The sequence below is a fragment of the Natator depressus genome, chromosome 7 (genome assembly GCF_965152275.1).
Source record: "Natator depressus isolate rNatDep1 chromosome 7, rNatDep2.hap1, whole genome shotgun sequence".
In the NCBI taxonomy this organism is placed as follows: domain Eukaryota; kingdom Metazoa; phylum Chordata; order Testudines; family Cheloniidae; genus Natator; species Natator depressus.
In genome coordinates, this window is record NC_134240.1 from 19219499 (window position 1) to 19242478 (window position 22980).

Consider the following 22980-nt stretch of genomic DNA (forward strand, 5'->3'; position numbering starts at 1 on the left):
AAGTATAACTGCTCAGTTACAGTAAAGTAGCCTGATGATACTTGAATCTAATTTCTTTGCAATATTGACCCTGTAGATCTTGGGTCATGTTGTTTGTTATACTGCAAACAATGTTGACAGATTCTTAGATTAGAGATGACAGCAGCTTTATAAAGCTGTGAATCTGTTTTGCTTATAAGGCATCTTTTTATCGCTGCTCAGACTTCTTAAAGGAAAAGGATTTTCATCCCAATAAAAAGAAAAAATGCTAATTTTAAGAGAAGTTGTTTACAAAAAACTGTTTAAATAGCTTAAATCCAGAGAAACTCCATGGAATGAAGTTACTCCAGATTTATACTTGTGTCTGTGAAATGGGATTTGACTCAGATTTTCACTGCTGTAACTAAGATCAGACATGGCTGCATATGTTGTATCTCATTCATTCCTGAAGATAACTTTAGATAGTGAGCCGAAATTCAACCGGTGACCGCAATCCCTCATGGAAGAGTCCTTGGATGAAATTCTGGCTCCATTTGAAATTCCTAGAGAATTTAACAGACAGTTATAACCTCTCTGTAGGTTTTTTGATCTATCATTTAGAGTTGAATAGAAAATTCTGCAAAAAAGCTACAGAAAAGTTAACTTTTTTTATTAAATTCAATGGGCATTATGGTAATTTCTATAGAAAGCTATTGGCTTCATCCATATTCAGTTCTATAGGATTTTTCCATTAGTGATTCACATGCTAAATGCTGCCTTTTCTCTCCCAGATGCAAGGCTCAAAAGACAGTTAAACTGGTACAATTGTGCTACAAAGTCAAGGGCCAGCCCACATACCAGGGATTCCTGATCCCCAATATACACCTCAGATGATGCTCCACGTGGGCTCCATTCACAAATTAGTTGGAGTAGCAACAAATACAATTTTGTAAGGCCAGATCAGGACCAGGAGACCTGTGCACATGTCTGATATGGACTTAAGTCCAGTGTATTGTAAGAATGTCCAAAATACCTTCTGATCCTAGTTTCAGTATAGCACCCTAGAGAACAGTTAAATGCTAGCGGCACATGCAGGAAAGGGGCAACAGCATCCATGCAGATCTGGTGGCTGGTTTCTGTCAGCAACTGCTACAGAGGAAAAACAACTTTATCGTTAAACTCTTTGATAACAGTAAAGAAAAGAATATACAAGGCCCAGTCTGTGTTTGTGACAATGTGTTAATAAATGGGAATTCAGAAGAATGTTAATTTCACTTGGTTCCATCCCTTCATTTGAAAAACTCAAATTAATAACTTGGAGTCAAAGCCTGAAAACCAGTACGCCTATGAGTAATCCTTACTCATATGAATAACCCCACTGAGGTCAACAGGACCACTACACTCAGGAAAGATTACTCACATGAATAACAATTTTGGAAGAGCTAGCCCTTTATTTGCACCCTACTGGGACTTAATTAGCTGTGTGTGTTTTAGAGTCAACTGTTAATCTTCCTGTGTCTATTTGCTGGTGGTAGGGGTCAGACGAAAAACCTTAGAAAAAGATATATTCTCTCCCCCACCCCCAAATACCTTTCTGTCTTACCTCTTTACAAAGAAGAAGTCAGGTTCTACTACTGATGCTTTAATTTATATTTTTCTCTGAGACTTCTTTATATTCTTGTACTTAATTTTTAATACAGTCCATTTTTAACTTTCCAAGTTTGGCTATCTGGTATATATGTTGACTACGTATGTGGAAATAGTTTAAAATAGATTATTTAGAGGGGAATTATTGCGAGTTATAAATAAATAAGTTCTTTATGTAGCATTTTGATAGCCATTGCTACGCCTTATAAATTCTAGCATATTGTTTATGAACAGCGTCTCTAAGAAAAGATGGAATTAGAAGTTAAATAGAGTTTTTGTAGCCACTCAGGATATTGTGGCAGATTCTCAGCTGGTATAAATCTAGCCCTGTGTGTTCCTTCCCCATCCCCATGGTTTTGTTTCCTTAGCATGGTAAATTACCTGTCCCTTTGCCTTTATTCTGCACTGCTTGCTTAATATAAGGCATAGGAGCTTCTCAGGTTAAGGAAGAGGAAAAAAAATAAAAGCAGCTCCTTTCTGTGCTGCATAAGATCCAGGATAATCCCCTTAGGGGATGAAATATAGCAGCATTTGGAGTCCAGGGCTAATACGAGGGGGTTGGCAAACAACTGTCAGTTTTAAAGTGCGTCCAAAACTCAGATCTCTGACATCAATGAAAAAAAAAAAAAAAGCTACCTCAACTAAATTAGCTCAAAGCTATTTGCATAATGTGTCCAGAGGCGGCACAATATAAGTAGGAAGGCGCTAGCCATGCAAAGAGAACTTCACACCCATTCGATTGGATACTGCAAGTGTCTGTAGTAAAGAAGGAAAACTCTGAAGCTCAGATGTGCAAATACTTCTAAAGAAGGAATGAACTGAAGAGCCTCTTGGGAGAAAGATCAACCAAAACCACAAAACACAATCCAGGTAATTTATAAATTTTTAAGCTGCCTACTTTAACTTTTCTTCTTGAGATTGTACTGGACAGCATAGCATTCCTCAGCATGCTACTGTTAGAGCTAATTTTGTCAGAGGGTAATAGAAGCCTGCCATTAAGAGAGGTAACACTTGTTTTCTGTTTTGAGACGAATGTATTGTCTTGTAAAACTTTTAGTAGAGTGTGTATTCCTTTCACTGAACAAGTCTGCTAGGGATGTTATTTAGCTAAAAGGAACGTGTAGTGACATAGGTTTCACAAATCAACTTCCCTGCTTGGTAAATAAAGGCTCAGAACGTAGATAAAATGTGCTAGGTGCTTCAGGAATTCCAGAGACCGATCAGAACAAATGTAGATACTATTTTTATGCACGTGGGTTGTAAAATGTGATATTATTCTTTATTACTTGACTTGACCAAAAAGTGGTAGGTGCTATCCACATGCAGACGACAATCCCTGACCTAATAGTGCCCAAATATATTGTATGTATCGCTCTCTCACACACTCACCCTATTTTGAGTGCGTACCCACGAGAAGCAAACAACTCAGTTGCTTATTTAAAGTTGATTTCTAACTAAAGGCGGAACAGAAACAGTGCTGCAAACCCTGGGATTATTTTAAAGCAGTCCTTTAGTTTCAGAGAGGGAGTTATTTAATGAAAGCAGTCCCTGGGGCAGGTATACATGCATGTGTAAAATACAAAACAATAGGCTAACAGTTTCAAAAGGGAAGACTATTCTAGTCTGATAAAAAAAATATTAAAATGCTAAATTTATATGACATTTAAAACCCAAATAGCTGTTCTGTACAGAACGTAAACTTGCCCTCAACATTACCTACAAAGAATTTACAAATTCTTTGGAGCACTTCAAAACAAAGTGAGAGAGCGGTCAGAAAATGTAAAAAGGGACAGGAAATCATTTCCTTGAGAAACTCCAGTCTCTGCAGCAGCACAGAGCGCTTGAGTGCTTTCTACTTTCCCAGGCTGCTTCCTGAGTTACCGGGAACGTTGTAATTGTTGTTGGTTTTGTTCCATTGCCCTCCCTTGTCCTTTACTTTCCGATGAAAGTTGCAGGAACTTCTCTCCTACAATGACATCCGTCCGGCTGCTGCTGCTCTCCCTGACTTTCTCCAGTGTCTGTGTCAGTCTGGGGCAGCCCATTCCGGAGGCAAACGAGAATGGAGATAGAAGCCATTTGGATGACATCCTGCAAAGGGCAGAAAGCATCATCCTTCGGTCTATCCTCAAGACAGCAGAAGAGGGGGAAGAGACTAATAAAGGTAGACGTGACATTGGTGCTTTTAGCACGTTACTTAGATGGAGATCTTTAATTTCATTGTGCTTAATTTCTGGGATCTGTTTTTCTTTCCTGTAAATAATAAATAAAAGGGGGAAAGAGTTAGGCCAGGTATGACAAAAAGAGAAATCAGGAAATGATGTTTTCTTCCCTAGGGAGCTTTACTAGCTTTTACCTGGGAACTGCTGCACCAGATCAGACCAATGCTCCACCTAGTCTGGCATCCTGTAGAAGATGCTTCAGAGGAGGATGGTAGAATCACTATGATGAAATAACCTGCTTGTAGGGAAGGTTCCTGCAGGGGCAGCTCTAAAGTTAAACCAGGGCAAGCGTACTCTCAGCTACTCCCTGTTAGCCTCCTTGCCATCTGGCCGTCAGCTACTCCTTACCACTCACACTCCCCGTGTCTGACAGCAAGGGGTCAAATTTCCATGCAGTGCCCAGGCTGCCTCTGGCAACATCTCAAAAATCCTCTGCTCCCAGCAGCCACAGCAGCCGAAGCTGGCCCTGATGGGGAGTTTGTGCAAGAAAAGGTGCAGGTAGCTGGAGATCTTGCTGCCAGAAGCAAAGGGAGAAGGGAGCTGGCCCTAGAAAGCCCACCCCCACCCTTCCTAGAAACTTACTGGGGTTTTTTTTTAATGAAAGATTCTCAGGTAGTCACATGAATCCAGGAGCTGGGGCTTTAAGAAAAGGTACAAATATTGCAAGACATGCAATAAAATCATAAGAACTGGCTGTACTGAGTCCCCGGACTTTCAAGATGTCCTTTACTCCCCTGCCTCTACCTACCACTCAGCCCTATCACTTTCCCTGGCATGCAGCTCCTGCCCTGTACCCACCTCCGCTGGCACTGCAACTCAGCTCCTCCCCCTGTGCATGTATCCTGCAGCCCCTGGCCTGACTCTACAGCTTCCCCTTTCCCCAAATATCTATGGAGCAATGCACTAGAATAGCATATTGGGTCCTATCACTGGATTCCCTCTTTTCCAGACTGGACTTTTTTCCTTTAAACCATCCTTGCTGAAATAATCATACACCAGTCTGCACTTGGCTACCCCATTAGGAGTAACCGCATTCCAGTCTACAGAGTTGCTCTAGGTTTACAGTTGTGTGACAGGGAGTGGAATATAACCCTATGCTCCCTCCAGAGCCATAATAAATATACCCCAGGGAGCTCATAGTTCAGCTTCCAGATGATAACAATAATCACGGAAGTTCATTAACGCTGGTCATTTCCTTGGACAGAAACAAGCGCTCCTCAGCCAGACTGGTTTTCCAAAAGACAACACCCTGGGAAGAGATTCCCCAGTGACCTAGAGAAGAGGCAGCACCCTGGGAAAAGGGAAGATGAGGAAGAAGTGTCTTATGGAGAAACTCAAAAGAGACAACATCCAGGGAAAAGGGAGGAAGACGACGACCTTGACAGTGACATGGAGCTGCAGAAGAGGCAGCATCCTGGCAGGAGGTCACTGTGGGACCAGTATGTTGATATCCCTCACACCCAACTGGCCTATCTGAATGAACTATCCAAAAGGCAACACCCGGGCAAGAGGTCTCTGATTTACAACAAGCGTCAGCACCCTGGCAAGAGGAGCTGGGATGACGGGCTGGATCTGGGCAACCAAGACCTGGAGAAACGCCAGCACCCTGGAAGAAGATACATGGATTCTGAAAGCCCAGATTATGATGCCCCCTGTGACCGCCTGGATTCCTTCAACTGTAGCAGCTTCTTGCTCGAGTTACTAGATAATGTCAACAAGGGCAGAGTAGAAGAGAAGCGGCAGCATCCTGGGAGGAGGTTTGCTTGGGAAGGTGAGACGGGGGCAGAGGAGTGAGAAAGGGCGATTACATTGGCCATCATTTACATTTGATTCAGAGTGATCTGCCAGACTACTTAAAGTTCTGTTCATCCCCCCCACCCCCAGACTCTCTGCTGCTGACCTGCCATACGAGTAACTCCTTAGAAATAAAGCTAAAGTCCTCGAGGATTAAAGCCCTGATTCAGCCAGGTACTTAGGCATGTACATGGTCCCACTGAAGTCAATGGCACTACTCACACATTTAAAGTTAAGGATGTGCTTAAATACCTTGCTGACTCAGGGGCAACGGGCCTAATCCTGCCAAGTGCTGAGTGCCTTCAACTCCCACCATCATGGAAATTGAGGGTGCTCAGTATCTTACAGGATCAGGCTCTAAGATGACCCCTTTATGTGCACCCACCAATTGTATCCCCTGAGGACTAGAACGGCCCCATTATATGCATTCAGGATACTAGATGATGAAGCAGAATAATTATATGGCTCTTATGTAAGTGAAAACAAGTTAATTTACAGAGAGGGAGAGAAAAAACATATGAAGTGATTTCAAAATGAAATTTAACAGGGTGTTACTTTTAAATGATACATTAGTGAAACATGTACGCTTATGCACTTCAGCCTATTCTGATAATAAATATTAATTCCTGGGCAGAGAGAGACACTATGCGCGAATGTAACAGATTGGCTGTTTAGCTTTACACCTTGCGTTCAACCAATTGACTCAAAACCAAACAATATTCCATTTAGGAAACTACAGAACAAGGACATTTAATGTGTCATAACAATTCAACAAGTTGAGAAGATCCCTGTGTGTGACTACATAGTAGGGTCCCCTAATCAATACAGCTACATTTCAGTCATTTGATTTGAAACCGATGTGTTCTCTTTATTAGATAGCAACATTTTGAATTGCAACAAGCAGGCATTTTCTCCATAGGAGAATTTTTGTTGTTCTTCTAATTTTTTCCCCCTCCCCCTAAAAAATGTTTTCAGTGGTCTACAGATTCTGCAAGGTGTTTATTTGGCATGAACAATTCAATAAATATCAATAGTCAATCCCATCGTAACTTCGGATGTCCTTTATGGTTGTGCAAATGCAATTCAATAACGTGAAAAATATCAAGTCCTCTTGAGTTTAATATGAAAAGTTATTTTTATAGGAAACATCATCTTGCGTCCTGGTGGTTACTACATGTTTGTATATAGAACTATTTTGCTATTGAAGTGGAAGGCTGATTTGCACAAAAGATAGTCGAGTCCCTTTTGAAACCTTCTACTTGTGTATTATAATAAAGTTATGCATCTGGAATAAACCCACAAGCATCCTTGTTACACAGCTGCACAATGAACTCTGGTTATTTAAGTCTGAGCCTTGTACACAAAAGGATGCTCTAGTCTGAGTCAGACTGGTCCTTCACAACGTACAAAAGAAATAAAATTTCTTCTGTACATGTACAAGTTGAACCTTGAAACTTGGGTCAACCTGTGCAGCCTGGGTAGGTATCTATATGTAGATACCCATTCATGCCAGTGACAAGAGACGGAGTAATTCACTAGTTCTTTAATGCTTGGACAACACTTAATGCTCTGTGCTTAGTAACCAGTTACACAGGTGTAAGTGAGATTGGAATCTGACCTGGTTACTGCAACTGCATGAACAGATTGTGTATTTGTACACACATGCACACAAGTCTCACATTAGATATCTAAGCAGTCATTTGCACATGTAACTACAAATAGTTGTATGTGTGTTTGTGGTGACCGGCAAATTGGCCTGCAGTGCACACCATCCTAGGTTTCTATTATTAAAAAAAAAGTCAGACACTGTGCAACTCACCCTACTTCACACAGTGTATCAGCAGCAGAGCCAAGAACAGGAACTAGGAGTGCTGACTCCATATTTCCTGGTTTTACCTCTAGGTACACTGATTTTGTTGATCAATCGACATTTATCAAGTGATGTTGATGTCACATCTTCTATGTTAAAAGTAGTAGCACGATTGTCAATATAGCCCATGGTTTAAAAAAAAAAATCTGGTTTTTCAAAGCAGCTTTATCCTAGTGGATTAATCTGATCAAAACATTTTAAACAAAACTTCCATCCTATAACATAGTGTTTCTTTTCATAGGATTCCTAATATATAGCTTTTTTTCCCCTGGAGAACTTCTCTGCTTAGACATGTTGGTGGTGCCATATGGGTTTATTACCCTGGAGAGAAATAATTAATAATCTTAGCAAGTTTCACTGAAGTTAGAGGTTCCCAAGGCGACCCACATGCAATGTGGTCAGTCAAGCAATTTGCTTCTTTGGAGATAATTTGTCCTGTTATATGCCTGTAATGACTGGCAGGCATCAATTACTGGCAATGGCTTTCTAATTAACAACTGGCGAGTAAATCCTCAAAGCAGATAGATGGGTACATCTTGTACATTTCAACATCCATTGGCACACTTTCTGCATAAGATGCCTTTTAAAGCAGGTATTTCTCATTTTGTAACGGAAGAAACGAACTAGTTTAAAGACATTTCCTTGTACATTATTCCATGCATCATTTCCTATTTATCAGGCTTTTTAAAACAGGGAGAACCCTAACGATATGGCATGTGACCACCACCATGTGTCTTAACAGGTGCAAAATAAAGAAATGGGGGTAGAATGGTTTTCATAATTTCAGGAATGGACAAACATTCCATAACAACAAACACAACACAACAGAGTCCCACCAGATGGGGACCCCTGTGAATCTACTCCAAAAACGCAGAAGGAAGAACATGCAAGAAGCCAACGTTTGAAAAAAAAATAAAAATAGACTGATGTACTTCTGCAGCTGTGTGGGGCCTTAGGGAAACTCTCCATCTGCTGGTCAAAGTTATTCATACGCAGCTACAAGCTAAGGTGCTAAACGCGAATGAAGATACGAGGGCACAGTCAGAAAGTCAGACATCATGAAAAATACATGACCTCTATTACTAACAGCATTGCAGATAATTAAAAAAGGTAAAGAGTTTAAAAATCCAATTTAATCTTCATTCTGGATACCTTTTGGTTTTGCACTTTTCTCTCAGAGGAGAGAATGAAAATCAGCAATTCAGTTTCACTTTTTTCTACGATTGGTTTTTATTTCAGGATTTCAGCACTGTCGGGGATGTTTATTTGTTTAAAGAAAACCATCACCTCTGTTAGATTTCCTTTTTAAGGAATTATTTCTGTCAGCATTAGATTTTATAAAAGCTTTTTTTTTGGGGGGGTCGGGGGGAGAAATATACATTTTAGGCCAAATCTGAGCTGCCAATGTTTACATAAACTCACGTTTAGCACGTTTTTTTTGTGACTGCAATTTTTTATAATTGGCATGAACTTGGTAATGAAGTGCGGCTAGCATTGAACTAAGCCAGGCAGAGTGTAAGCAGAATGAGATGTTAGGAAATCTTCCCTCACATAGTTCTGCCAGCACACCTCAAGCGTTAGCCACAACTAGGCCTGGCTGGAAAATCATTCCATTTTGCAAACAGATTTTGAGGTTTCAAAATTTTGTTCTGTTCCATGGTGGCACAAAAATAAAACCCTTAGAATTTTTTCATGAAAACCTGAGAGACCGAGACACCCCAGAATAGCAGATAGCCTGTTAGTACACTTACTTACAGATGTGGAAGACCCCATCCAAGTCCCTGCTCTGCCATGAAATAGCATTTTTCAATAGGAAAAGTTTCAGGGTTTTTTGACCAGCTCTTTCCACAACACTCCAGCTGTTCCAGTGCTGGGCCCCTGAAAAGCTCTGGAACAGCTCCTGAAAAAAAGGACTCTCAAGCAGAGACCAAACCCAGCTGAACCTGCTGGTAAACGGAGGGTGTTTTAACCTGGTAGTCCAGTCAAAATGGGGTGAGTCATGGGATTCCACTCAGAAAAGTGCAGGTGTTGGGCCCATCACTGGCAAGACGGTTGGGGTGTGTCTACACCAGTGGTTCTCAAACTGTGGGTCGGGACCCCATAGTGAGTCATGACCCAATTTTAATGGTAGCTTTAATGAGGTAGCTTTAATTTTAATTGCCAGGGCTGGCTTAGACTTGCTGGGGCTCATGGCCAAAGCCCAAGCCCAAGTGCTTCAGCCCTGGGGAGTGGGGCTAAGGTTACAGGCCCCTTGCTAGGGCTGAAGCCCTTGGGCTTCGGCTTTGACTCCCCTGGCCTGGGGCAGTGGGGCTTTGGCTTTGCCCCCCCACTACCCACCAGGGTGGTGCAGCTTGGGTGGGCTCATGCTTCGGTCCCCCTTCCTGGGGTCCTGTAGTAATTTTTGTTGTCAGAAGGGGGTTGCGGTGCAACGAAGTTTGAGAACCCCGGTCTACACTTTGAGCTGGAGGTGTGCATTCCAGCTCAGGGAGACATACCCATGTTAGAGCAAGCTAAACAGAGTGTAGCTGTGGCAGTGTGAGGGGCTAGCCTCCCTAGTGTGGTAATGGGTACATATAGGGAAGGCTAGACCTCTGGCTGCTCCACCTTCACTCCATTTTTAGTGCACTAGCTTGATCAGAGCTAGTGTGAGTGTCTCTCCTCTCCTTAGGTTGGAATTCACACCTCCAACTTGAAGGAGAGAGATCACAGCTGTAGTTCACCCTGAACTGGAACGGTAGTACAGTCCCATTTGAAATACTCCTTCCCAATCTCTGATAGCAGCTGTGAAGTGTGCAGGTTGGATGATGAAACACGAGATAATATTAGGGAGGATCAGAGCCCCGGATCTGAAAATCCACAAACTTTGTTGGGAAGGGGGAGGTTTGGAGCCCGATCCAAACTTTGCACTTCAGTATAATTGCTAAAGAGCATTTTTCAGTTATGTAACAACCTTCATCCCATACATATACAAGCATCATTGAACCTATTACTGAACTGCAGCTACCTCTGAGGTGCAGGGTGGCAGCTGCTCTGACTCTCAGCTCTTAGTGGGGGAGGAATTTGGCCAGGGCACTGGGGCAGAACCCTATTCTTATGAGATATCTAATCACCACGCACAGCAGATGGACCTAAGTTTATCATGTCCCACCAGAAAAGACACGGAATGCAGCTTCTCAGCCTTGAAAGGCTGTAAAGCTGACTGCACCCCGGTAGTCCCATCGAGTCTCTGTATTTCAAATATGATACTGCAGGCACTAGGTTAGCCCTCCAGGCGACAGTGTTTAATAACATGAACAACGGAGCGCGTAGGACAGGGATGGAAGAGTCAGAGAGTACCAAAGATTGTGGCAAGCCTGAGAAGAGAGCCCAGCAGGCAGAGTTGGGTCACTATTAATCTCTTCCATATTCGTTTATATAATTGCAGGGTAGTGGTGAGTCAGTGAGATCGTTAACTGTCAAGCCATTGCACACGCATGATTATTTCTAAAGATGATAGCCCTGGCTCAGTGAACCTCGTTCCCTTTCTAAAGGCTCAGAAATCCAGTCAGAACTATGGCTTTGGAAAAATAAACCCTGATCTCTAGCATCAGCTTCTCAAGAAGGCAAGAATATATCCTGATATCCACACCAGCTCTTAGTTAGGACCCAAATTTAGTGGTCATATTGGGTACTGAGCACGTCTCAAAATCTGGCCCTTGTTTAGGTGCCTAATTAAGAGCTGAGCTCTTTTGAAAATATAGCCCCAGCCAGTGCAGGGTGCTGAGCCCTTGACAATCTGACCCGGAGACATTCCTCTGCCAGTATTAACCCAATGTGCCACACGAGTACAAAGAGACTCATGTTCTCATGGTGTGAGTGTCAGGAAATGTTCTCACCTTCTTGAGTATTTGAGGCTAGAGATCAGGGTTTATTTTGTCAAAGCCATAGTTGATTGGATTTCTGAGTCTTTTCAAAGGAAAAGAGGTTCACTATGCCAGGGCCGACATCATTAGAAATAATCATACATGTGAAGTAGCTGGACAGTTAGAGCTCACTGACTCACCACTACCCTGCAATCTGGCCCTCAGCTCTTTGGAAAAATCTTACCCTTACTGAGCTCATGCACAGGGCAGCTGGGGGAGAAAAGCAAAAGGTGACTAAGTCACCCTCATACCTTCCTTAACCCTTGTCTGGCTGGGGGAGAAGGGGTGCAAAGCAGCCCCTAGTACAAGTTAGGGATGCTCTAAGCTGCACCAGTTAGAGTAATCCCTTAAGGACTGTTCTGCCAGCCAGGAATTAGTGGAGCGTACCACACTCTGGTCCTGCTCCCTTCTCATCCTTTGCTTATCTCCTACTCTGGGGTGAGGGAGACAGGAGGGGCTGACATAAAGCCTGCAATGCTGACTTTATTCCCGTCCAGGTTTCTCCCATGCCTGTGAAGCCCCCTTTGGGCTGGTTTCAGGTCCCTTTGCACTGCACAAATTTGACCCATACTATTTCTTCTGCTTTCTGCATCACTCAGTTTATGCTACTACCTCTCTTCTCTGCATGCCCTCACGCTCTAGGTTAATAGCCACGATGCTGCTTATAACATAGCTATTGCCTATGTTGTCTCACTGTATATCTTATAGAGGCTAGACCATCACCTGTCACTGTGTTTGATAATGAACTTGCTTCAGTCACTCACACAGATCTGCTCTCTAGTCTCCAGGAAGCTTGTCTTCTTAATGCCCCTACTCATAAGTTTGGCACTGTTGGCTCAAGAGCCTTTGACTTAAGTGGTATTATTAAACTCTGTAAAGCTGTTCAGAGGATGCAATTTGCATGAAGGGCACTAGGCAAAATAAAGCTATATTTGATTGTTCTGCTTAAATTAAAGCAAGAGGATAATGAAGAGAAATGCACTCAGGATGGTCTTTATCTGGACTATAAAAAGGAACTTAGCAAGGGGTGCAAAGCCACTGGGAAGAGCACAAAGCTAATCAGCTGATGTAAGCAACCACCATGGAAGGTGGCACCATGGGCAGCAAGGGGATTGAACCTGGTTAGTTATTTGGGGTCATGCTCTATATGCACTTCATGCACTAGGACAGGTGTGGGCAAACTTTTTGGCCCGAGGGCCACATCTGGGTGTGGAAATTTTATGGCGGGCCATGAATGCTCACAAAATTGGGGGCTGGGGTGTGGGGGGGGTGAAGGCTTCGACTGGGGGTGCAGGTTCTGGGGCTCGGGATGAGAGGTTGGGGGTGCAGGAGGGTGCTCCAGATTGGGACCAAGGGTTTTAGAGTGTGGGAGGGGGATCGGGGCTGGGGCAGGGGGTTGGGGCGCAGGAGGGGGTCAGGGGGCAGGCTCTGGGTGGCGCTTACCTCAAGCAGCTCCCAGAAGCAGCGGCATGTCCCCACTCCGACTCCTATGCGGAGGTGCGGCCAGGCAGCTCTGTGTGCTGCCCCATCCGCATGCGCCGCCCCTGCAGCTCCCATTGCCCACGGTTGCTGGCCAATGGGTGCTGCGGGGCAGTGTGTGGAGCCCCCTGGCTACCCCTATGCGTAGGAGGCGGAGGGGGAACATGCCGCTGTTTCCTGGAGCCATGGCACATGCAGAGCAGGGCAAGCCCCTGACCCCACTCCCCAGCTGGAGCTCAAGGATTGGATTAAAACATCTGAAGCGCCGGATGCGGCCCCTGGGCCATAGTTTGCCAACCCCTGCACTAGGATCTGCAGACTCCAGCACTGGGCCAGACTCTAACCCTCCTCTCTCTCAGGGGTTCAGAGCCCAGGCTACAGCCCAAGCTCTAATGTTTACACTGTTACTTTTAGCCCCATAGCCCCACAAGCCAGAGTCAAGTGAGCCAGGCTTTGAGACACAGAGTCATGGGTTTTTCTTTGCGGCATAGACATACCCCATGAAACTACAGGTGTTGGGGTACTAATTTGGGTAAGTGTTTGCAAGATCAGGGCTTTCAGTAGTAAGCACCTGTGATAAATAAAGTAGGGGGGGGCAGCTCCCTTTGATGGACACCCAGCCAACCAGCTAGCTGTAAAATCCCTCTTGGTAGCTGTTCTCTACTTGCTTTACCTGTAAAGGGTTAAAAAGTCCCCCAGGTAAAGCAGAAAAAGTGGGCACCTGACCAAAGAGCCAATGGGAAGGCTAGAACTTTTTAAAATTGGGAAAGAAACTTTCCCTTTGTCTGTTGTTCTCTCTGGGCTGCAGGGACATGGAGCAGCAATGCTATAAGCAGGAATGCTGTGTAAGGTTGAACCAGGTATGAAAAATGATCTTCCATACTTAGAAGGAATCATTTGGATAGGAAATGTTTAGATAAATGTGATTAGGCTTATTTCTTTATTTTGGCTTGTGGACCTCCTCTGTGCTAACCCCAGATGTTTTTGTTTGCTTTTAACCTTTAAGCTGAACCCCCAAGAAAGCTATTTTGGGTTCTTAATTTTTGGAATTGCTCTTTTAAAATCTAGCAAAAGCCTAAGTTCCAGATGTATTTTTTCTCCTTTTTGTTTTTAATAAAAATTACCTTTTTAAGAACAGGATTGGATTTTTGGTGTCCGAAGAGGTTTGTGCATATGCTGTTTGATTAGCTGGTTTCGTTTTCTTTCTCAGCTCTTCCCCAAAGTGGTGGTGGTGGGGGCAGGGGGGTTAAAAAGGCTTGAGGGTACCCCACAGGGAGGAATTCCCTAGTGCTCCTTTCTGGGTCCAAGGAGGTTTTTTTGCATTTGGGTGGTGGCAGCATTTACCAAGCCAAGGTCAGAGAAAAGCTGTAACCTTGGGAGTTTAATACAAGCCTGGAGTGGCAAGTATTAATTTTTAGAATTCTTGCGGGCCCCCACCTTCTGCACTCAAAGTGCCAGAGTGGGGATTCAGCCTTAACAGCACCTTAAATCAGTGTCTAGGTTTTTTATTTGCATACAAACCAGTGGCACTTTAGGAATAATAGTTATTCTAATGCCCACTCCAATGCTCAAAGTCAGTGGGAATTTTTCCATTGCCTTCACCAGGCATTGGATTAGGTCCATGATCAGAATATGTGCACTGACTCTTGGCTGGACCCACAATAATGCAAAGTCATATGTCCAGCTGTAACAGGAATGTTTACAATTCAGAGTTGCAGACCTAAGCAACTCCACTAAAGTTTCACATTCCAGAATCATCACGAACTACTGAAGCATAAAGGAGTTTGATTCCCTAGCAGCATACCTTACAAACTTCTCCAACATGAGTTCGGGTTTTGGCTGGGGGGAGATGGGGACAAGCTGCGTAATTAATACCTCTCAACACATTTTAAACCGCTCTCATCACTAAAGTCATGCCCCTCCACCCCCCTGAACACGATGCTGTGACAAATGCTCAACCTCCATTTAAAATCATTATAATTAGCATGGGCTGAGCATTTCATAGGAACATGCGGTCCCAACAAAACCCTTTATTATTACTTTTTAAATGGCGCTCAAACTCCTTGAGCTGATGAAACAACACCAAGGAAGCTAGAAGTCATTGCTCACCCAGTGACTCACTCAGCTAACATTACATTGCCAACTGCACTTTTGAAGTAATACTTACCCCAGTGGTCTCCAACATTTTAAAGCACAAGATCACTTTTTGAATTTAAGTGCAACCCAGGATCTACCTCAAAGAAAACGTAGAAATAACAGTAATCACACAAACCCAAATGCCCCCTGCCTTGCCCCTTCTGAAGCTCCACCCTTCTCCCTCCATCACTCGCTCTCCCCCACCCTCGCTCGCTTTCACTGGGCTGGGACAGGAGGTTGGGGTGTGGGCTCTGTGCTGGGGAGTGTGGGAGGGGCTCTGGGCTGAGCCTGGGGCAGAGAGTTGGGGGGTGGGGGTGTTCAGGGTGCGGGCTCTGGGAGGGAGTTTGGGTGCAGGAGGGGGCTCAGGGCTGGGGTCAGGAGTTGGGGTGCAGGGTGCAGGCTCTGGGAGGGAGTTGGGTGCAGGGGGCCTCAGGGCTGGGGGTTAGGATGCAGGAGGGGGTTCAGGGCTGGGGCAGGGGGTTGGGGTGTGGGAGAGGTGTGGGGTATGGGCTCTGGCCGGGTGCTACTTACTCAGGTGGCTCCCAGGCAGCGGCACAGCGGGGCTAAGGCAGGCTCCTTGCCTGCCCTGGCCCCACGCCACTCCCGGAAGTGGCTGGCATGTCTGGCAGTGGCTCCTGGGGTGGGAGGGGCAGGTGGCTCCGTGCACTGCCCCTGTCCACAGGCACCACCCCCACAGCTCCCATTGGCCATGGTTCCCGTTCCTGGCCAATGGGAGCTGCAGGGGTGGTGCCTGCAGGTAAGGGCAGTGAGCAGAGACCCCCCCCCCCAGGAGCTGCTGCCATACATGCCAGCCGCTTCTGGGAGTAGCATGGGGCCACAGCAGGCAGGGAGCCATTGCGCCGCTGGACTGTTAGTGAACGATCTCCCAGTTTGGCTGCAGGAGGGTTGGCAACTGTAGACTGAGACTGACTGTCAGAGGCGCCACGATTGACAAGGTCAATCACAATCTACCGGTTGGTGACCACTGAGTTAGACCATCCTAGTGAACAACTCACTGCTCCAGAGAAGTCAAATGGAGGCACCACACACCAGAAGTGCTGAAGCTGAATCAAGTTCTACTATAACCAGTGACAGTGCACAGAGAGGATGCAAAGAGAAAATCAGCTTGTTTTTAAGAAATAGAAATGTGGCTGGCTAGAGGTGGATGGAGTTTACTCTGCATGGGTCAGCAGTGAGTTATGAGGGAGAATGGGAGACTGAAGGCTCCATCAAGCTCTCAAATGGAATACAAGGAACCCCTATTAAAAGAGTTAGAAGGGGAAAGGTCACTGAGAAGGTTGGAGTACTGTACTGTACTAAGGGCTGCACTGTAATTCAGACTGGGGGAGGGTATTTCTGGATTGCATAAAGCCATTCAGGTCTGTTTCTCTTGATAAAACCATTGCTGTCTAAAGATCTAAAGAAAGAAGAAACTTGCTGATGCAATGCCCGTTCGTGGCTGAGCCGGTGGCCCACTCTGGCAGCTCACGTGGAACATAAAAGGTCAGAAGAGGTAGAGATGGAAATGTCTTAGAGGACAGATTCTGTCTGCCTGCATAGACTAGACACAGCCCCCTGACATGTCAGATATTAAATGGTTTGATTGCTCCCCATCCTGGTCCTGGGACAGCACAGCTACACTGTATGTGTTATGCCTTACTTGAGCTAGACTGCAAGGTGCCAGTCCAGGCCTCAGTGACTGAAATATGCTCTTGGCCTTCTGATTAAGATCAAACTATGACTTAGTAGAGTTGCTCCTGATTTATGCTGGTGTGAGATCAGAATTAGGCCCTACATGCCAAAGCAAGATTCAGGGGAAATGAAGGAGTCTTTCCTGGTTTTGCATCAGAAGTATGGGAAACTCCTCGCTCAAGGCTTTGATGCCAAACACTATACTAGCCCCATGTTCACTCAGAACTGGGCCCAGGCTTGTGACCCATAGCAGATCTCTTGACAAAACTAAGTTTGTAATAAAACCCCAAACCAACCAAACCCCATGTCTTTGGGGTTTTGCTGGACCTCTGACAAAAAACAAGGGCCTGACCCCCCCCACTTTCCCCTCCGCTGACATAAATCAGTGAATTGAGTCAAATGGAGCTATGCTGATTAACACCAGCTGAGGTTCTGGCCCCAAGTTAACAACAACTAAACAAACAGCTCTGTATAACTGTGTTGTTTCTTTCTTCTTCAGGTGTTTTTTTTTTGAGGGGGGAAATTCACATTTGTGAGCAACATCAACATTGAAGGAGGCAGCAAACACACAGAAGGGAAATCATGTTCCTGCTGGCCAACAAGAGACAAGACTCCCACTTCTCTCACTTGAGCTAAATAGGACCTCCCTATTCAGCAGTCCTATTACCTATTGCTGAACAGGGGCCTTAACTGCTCATTAGATTGTCCAACCTCTTTGTAGGCCCAGCCACTAGAGGGCGACATCCTTCTCCCACACACATACACAAAGCCAAAGTGTCAGAGGGTCAAAACCAAACTGCAAAGTTTCCTGTGTGCATTGAAGCAATGAAGACTCTCAGGAAAGAGTGGAGATTTGGTCCTAATAGGGGTATGAGATGTCCCTATTTTATAGGGACGGTCCTAATATTCAGCGCTTTGTCTTATAACAAGCACCTATTACCCTCCACCTCCTTTCCCAATTTTTCACACTTGCTATCTGGTCACCCCTAGGTCCTAATAAATGAAGAGTCCTACATTCAGTGCGAGCACTGCTACAAAATGGAGTGGACATAAGCCAGCATCCACACCCATCACATCAAAAGGAGTTAAGTTTATTCTCCTCTGTCTAATGCTGTCCTAACTGTGTGTGTTCAGTTAGCCCAACACTTGGGGGCTACAGGGACAATGTGGGATTAGGACTGGAACTGAGATGGAAGCAACTTGATTTTAAGACATTGTCCACAACATAAAAAACAAAACAAAACATAGGACACACCAAGTAACCACTTGACTAACTTATGAAGCTGATGTTGATTTGTGAGATTATTGCCAAAGCTACTGTAAGAAGGGAAGATGACGAAAGAGAAAGATCAAAGAGAAATGAAAGTTATAATCATACTTTTATGAAAGCTCTCAAAGTAGACACAGTCAAGGCAAAATGTAAGCACATCACTTGAACAAGCTCTTTGAATGAGGGGATTGTGCTGAAAGTGACAGCAATAATGGTCTGTGAGAAATATAAATTGATCACTGTCAAGCAGGTAGCTCCTTTTGTCTAGCAGTAAGTTGATAACCAAGGTGCAATCTGCATATTGTTTTTAGATATGTTGCTTTCAAGATTTGAGTTGGTCGCTGCGCTAATCGGTATGGAAAAGATGACAAGTAGGGCTAATGGAGACAGAGCTGAACCAAAAACCCAGGTTCCAAGACTCTCAAATGTAGGTTTGTTTGACATTTGAACAGGGGTCCGGTGCTGGAACTGAATTTTGTTCCTTTGTCTCCCCTCTAATTATTACTTTATATTTATCATTATATTTTATCTAGTCAAATGATAACATTTGTGGATTCTGAATCTTCCTCTGCTCCCCTTCTTCACATACATCTCAGCCTCTTTTAAAGTACCAACATTCCACTGCAACATTGGTACATCAGTGAGGGCAGGGAGAGCCAGGGTACATCTACACTGCAATAAAACACCTGTGGCAGGCCTGGGTCAGCTGACTTGGGCTCACAGGGTTCGGAATGTAGGGCTATAAAAATTGCAGGGTCGATATTTGGGCTCAGGCTAAAGCATAAGCTCTGGGACCCTGTAAGTAGGGAGGGTCCCAGAGTCCAGGCTCTAGCCCGAGCCCAAACATCTACATTGCAATTTTATAGCCCTGAAGCCCACTCCCTGTGAGCCAGTCAGCAGACACAGGCCAGTGGCGGGTGTTTTACTGCAGCGTAGACATACTCCCCTCTCCCCCCAGTTCTTCTAGCAGCACTGGAAGGGTCAGCTAGCACAAAGATGCAGGCCAGGTAAGTTATGTTAGACAGGAATGTTAGATAACACTGAAGCAGTTAATGGGCAAATGATTCGAACGATGTTTGACAAGTTTTTAGTTGCAGCTCCTACAAACCATCATGCTGTCACTTTTGAGAGATGACTCTTCAAACAACAGAAGAATTATGGAGTCCTTCCCATGCCGAGCGATCAAACAATTTTGCTTTTTATAAAAGTGTTTAGAACAAACAGCTCCAGTTTATTGAGCATGTGTTAAAAGGAACTTGCAAGCTAGACAGATGATCATCAAGGAGCATCTTCACTTTGTATCTTAACTCTTTTTTAATGGGATTAGATTCTGTGTAATTTGACATCCTAAATGCCTTAGAGAATATTAAAACAAGGCAAATAACATGACTCAACGTAGGTGGGATATATTTCTAGCATGTTTGTGTCACAATTACCAGACTAACTGCACCTCTGACCCCTCAGTCTCAATCCTCTCTAGCAGTCCCCTGTCTCTTGGTGGAATCACATGGTTCTCTGTCTCCCCTGGTATATCAACTAGGATTACGGATTTATGTGCAGACACTGCTATTCTGTTCCCTCTGAAAGTAATGACAATGATAATTACTGACCAAACAGCCTCCTGGAAGCCCAGTATTAGCTATTTAGAACAAAAGTATTCCAGAGAAAACAGATGATAAACAATAAAACAGCCTATTAGCACACCCGATTGCCAGGTATCTACCCATCTTCCACACGGGGACAGTGCAATGACTAATTCCCTTTCAGAAAGTTTCTTGTTATGTCAGAGCTGACTGACACCACCTTCGACAGCTCCTGGGAACTCACTCCCATCACAAGAATTTAGACAGCTTATAGCCCCCTGATTGCCAGCTTCTCAGCCTGGCAAAACAAGCTTGCATCAGCCTTGGAGACAGGATGCAAGATCCTGGAGGCTGATACTTGAAAGACAATGGGTAAAAATGTGGGTGTGGGTGTTCTTATCTGGAAAGCCAATGTTTCACCTTCCTGCACGCACCCCATTGAACTTGACCATTATAAGTATAAAATGAATATTGCACTACTCCCAGTATAAATTAGACTATTCAGTCAGACAGGAAATTCTAACAGCCCAGTACACAGTAACTTTCCTTCACTGATCCGATCACATACAGTGTTCATAATTTGTATCCTGATGTCTTTAACTGAGTCTTTTCCTAAAAACTGTGTACTTTTCACCCACTATCTGCAATTAAGATTTTCAAAGACTACCTTTATAGCCAAGGGGAGCATTGCCTAGTGTTTAGAATGTTGGATTGGGAGTTAGAACTCCTGGGTTCTATTCACTGCTGTGCCAACTGCTAGCATGTTTTTGGCAAAAGTTACTTAACTTCATTCCCGTGTTAATGTCTCCATTTGACGTATGAGTTAATACTTTACCAGCCCCCCCCTCCCTGGAGCATTGGGGTAGTATGCTGATTTATGTTTGCAAAGTGCTTTGAGATCCTTGGGTGAAAGAGGTTAAGGTGGGAAATATTTGATACTATCTCTTCATGTGGCAGAGTAGATGGAGCTAGATCGGGATCTAGAAGAGCAGCGAAGGTGACTGTGGAATACCTGCACTCCAGTGGGAGAAGTAGGACACACCATAACACAGGGTTTTCCACATCTGTAAGCTTTTTAAAAATGTTTTGCTGTTGACCACAGAATATGACATTTCCAGGTGCTGTGTGTAATTTCACACACTTTTCTTTTAATAATGTATAAATTTAGTGCTCTTGGGAAGAAAAAAAAAGGGGCTTGCAGTCATGGTTGATTATGCTTAAAACAGGAAGAAGTTGGGCAAGATTTCAGCACTCTTATCACACAACACTTCAGTTTTGACAAGCTGCAGCACCTTCTGCCATGGGCAGCAGATATCATAGGCTTGGGGAAGCTGTACCTCCAAAAACAGCCAGGTGTGGCCCCACCTATGCTCTGCCCCCATTTGCCCCCACCTTCCGACTTGTCACAGCTCACTGTCTCCCTGTGGGGTCATCCCAGCTTGGGCCATGCCACCCGCCCTCCCATCACTCCGGGGATGGGAGTGGTGGGGGGAGAGGGCTGTGGCCACACCGCCCGCCCATCGCTCCAGGGATGTGGGGGGCTGCGGAAACCACGACCAATGGGAGCTGTGGGCGCAGCACTTGCGGGCGTGGAGCCTCCCTGGCCACCAGTGTGCCTGGGGCTGCAGGGACTTGGCAGCCATTTCCTGGGAGCTGCAGCAAGTGCCTCCGAGATCCCGAACCCCCTGCCACACCCCAAACCCCTCATCCCTGGCCCCACCCCAGAGCCTGCACCCCCAGCTGGAGCTCTCACCCCCCCCGCACACCCGCCCCAACCCCTGCCTGGTAAAAGTGATTGAGAGTGGGGGAGAGTGAGGAACAGAGGGAGCGGGGATGGAGCAAGTGGGGGCAGGGCCTCGGAGAAGGGGTGGGGCAGGGACAGGGCCTTCCAGAAGGGGCAGGGGTGTTCAGTTTTGTGCCATTAGAAAGTTGGCATCCCGCCCTCATGTCACTCCGGGGCTGGGGGAGTTGGGGGCACTCCAGGGCTGTGGGCAGTAGCCGGGGCGGGTGCTGGTGGCTGTGATGGGAGGGGAGGGACTCTGGGCTCCGACAAGGCGGGGCCTCAGGTGGAAGGGGTAACGGGAGAGTGGGTGGCGTGGCCCCAGGGCCCCCCAGCCCTGGAAGGGCAGATGACACAGCCCCTCTGTTATTACAGTTCTGGGCCCTCAGTCTTGCTATTGAAGTTTTGCTCCCACCCAGTACTTGCTGTTAAAGTCCTGGGCTCACACAGTCCTGACAATGTAGGTTAGTCCTGACCAGCAGGATTCACTGCAATTCCAGAACTCAATTCTAATTCACAGTATTTCCCCGTGCTTTGATCCTGATCTGCAGCACTCCCTACCATTCCAGTTGTGATCATTTTAAAAGGATCCAGTCTGAAGGACTTGAAATCTGGGAAGCTTTCATATTAATGTCACTTGTGACCACTACTCAGATACATGCATTACTCTTACTGAAATACCTGCGGGTCATTTAGCTGCTGAGCTTCTTTGAGAACTAAAGTATAGTACTAGCTGCTGAAAACTGGATTTTTGTTCATTTGTTGTTTTTGGTCTTCAGCCCAATGTATAGTATTATTGATTTACATTCAGCCTTGAAATAGCTCCATTGATTTCAGTGGCATTATACCAGGGGTGAATTTGGTCCAAAATGTCTTCAAGGACAACATTTCCCATCAGTACCTGCTTGTACTGCAATGTGTGTAAGGTGGTATAACTTAGACTGGTTCAGATATTTGGGGGGGGGGCAGGGGCAAATTTTTCAGATTGTGATTTAAATATATAATAAAAAGAACTTAACCAGGCTTTGACCCCACCCTACCCGCAGCACACATCCTCCCACCCTCTGGGAGATGGGAGGACATGGGGAGACTTCCAGAGACCCCCACCATAGCAGGGAGGCAAGGACTGGTGCAGACACCCTCACCATGAGGTATCTTGGGTGGCTTTGGGAGAATGGGAAGAGTGAACCCACAGGAAGGGGGAATGCCTCATGCACCTGCCAAGCTCGGTGTGTGTGTGTGTTTTGAGGTTCCTGCCAACCCCCCGCTGTCACTGCCTGGGACTGTTGGCACAAATCTATTAGCATGGGGACAAGGCTCCTTACACTACCATCTGCCTGAGGGTCAGGCACCTCTAAGGTTACCACCTGGCTGGTATTTGACAAGCCTGGCCAGTTTTTTTTTTTTTTTAAATGGATTTGCCAGTTGCTAGAAAAATAATGTAATCTGCCTTTTTTATTCCCATGTGGGTCTTAAGATTTGCAAGATTACCACAATACGCTGGGATATCCAACGTTAACAGTTTGTGTCCAGCTAAAGATGCTGCAGCGTTCCCACCTCCACGGTTTGAGTGATAATAGAGCAAAACTTGAAAATAGAGCAGCTGTCTGCCCATCAGTCGACGTGAGTGTGAGAGAGGATTTGAGTCAC

General features: G+C 45.2%; 1 protein-coding gene across 2 annotated transcripts; it reads left to right on the forward strand.

Moving 5' to 3' along the window:
• The first annotated feature begins 1960 nt into the window (after window positions 1-1960).
• TRH (thyrotropin releasing hormone) lies at window positions 1961-6109 on the forward strand. 2 transcript variants are annotated; one of them, XM_074957593.1, is made up of 3 exons: window positions 1961-2475; window positions 3561-3766; window positions 5029-6109. In XM_074957593.1, exons 2-3 carry the CDS (start codon window positions 3577-3579, stop codon window positions 5616-5618), a joined length of 780 nt encoding a protein of 259 aa, XP_074813694.1. In that variant the 5' UTR covers window positions 1961-2475; window positions 3561-3576; the 3' UTR covers window positions 5619-6109. The 2 variants fall into 2 exon arrangements, with proteins under 2 accessions (XP_074813694.1, XP_074813693.1); XM_074957592.1 differs by having other exon boundaries at window positions 1972-2475; window positions 3555-3766.
• The last annotated feature ends 16871 nt before the right edge of the window (window positions 6110-22980 follow it).

What these genes read in the sequence shown, in the direction of transcription:
- TRH (XM_074957593.1), top strand. Translation starts at nt 3,577, where the DNA reads ATGACATCCGTCCGGCTGCTGCTGCTCTCCCTGACTTTCTCCAGTGTC. An exon ending in GGGGGAAGAGACTAATAAAG is followed by an intron (nt 3,767 to 5,028) that starts GTAGACGTGACA and finishes TTCCTTGGACAG; the next exon opens with AAACAAGCGCTCCTCAGCCA.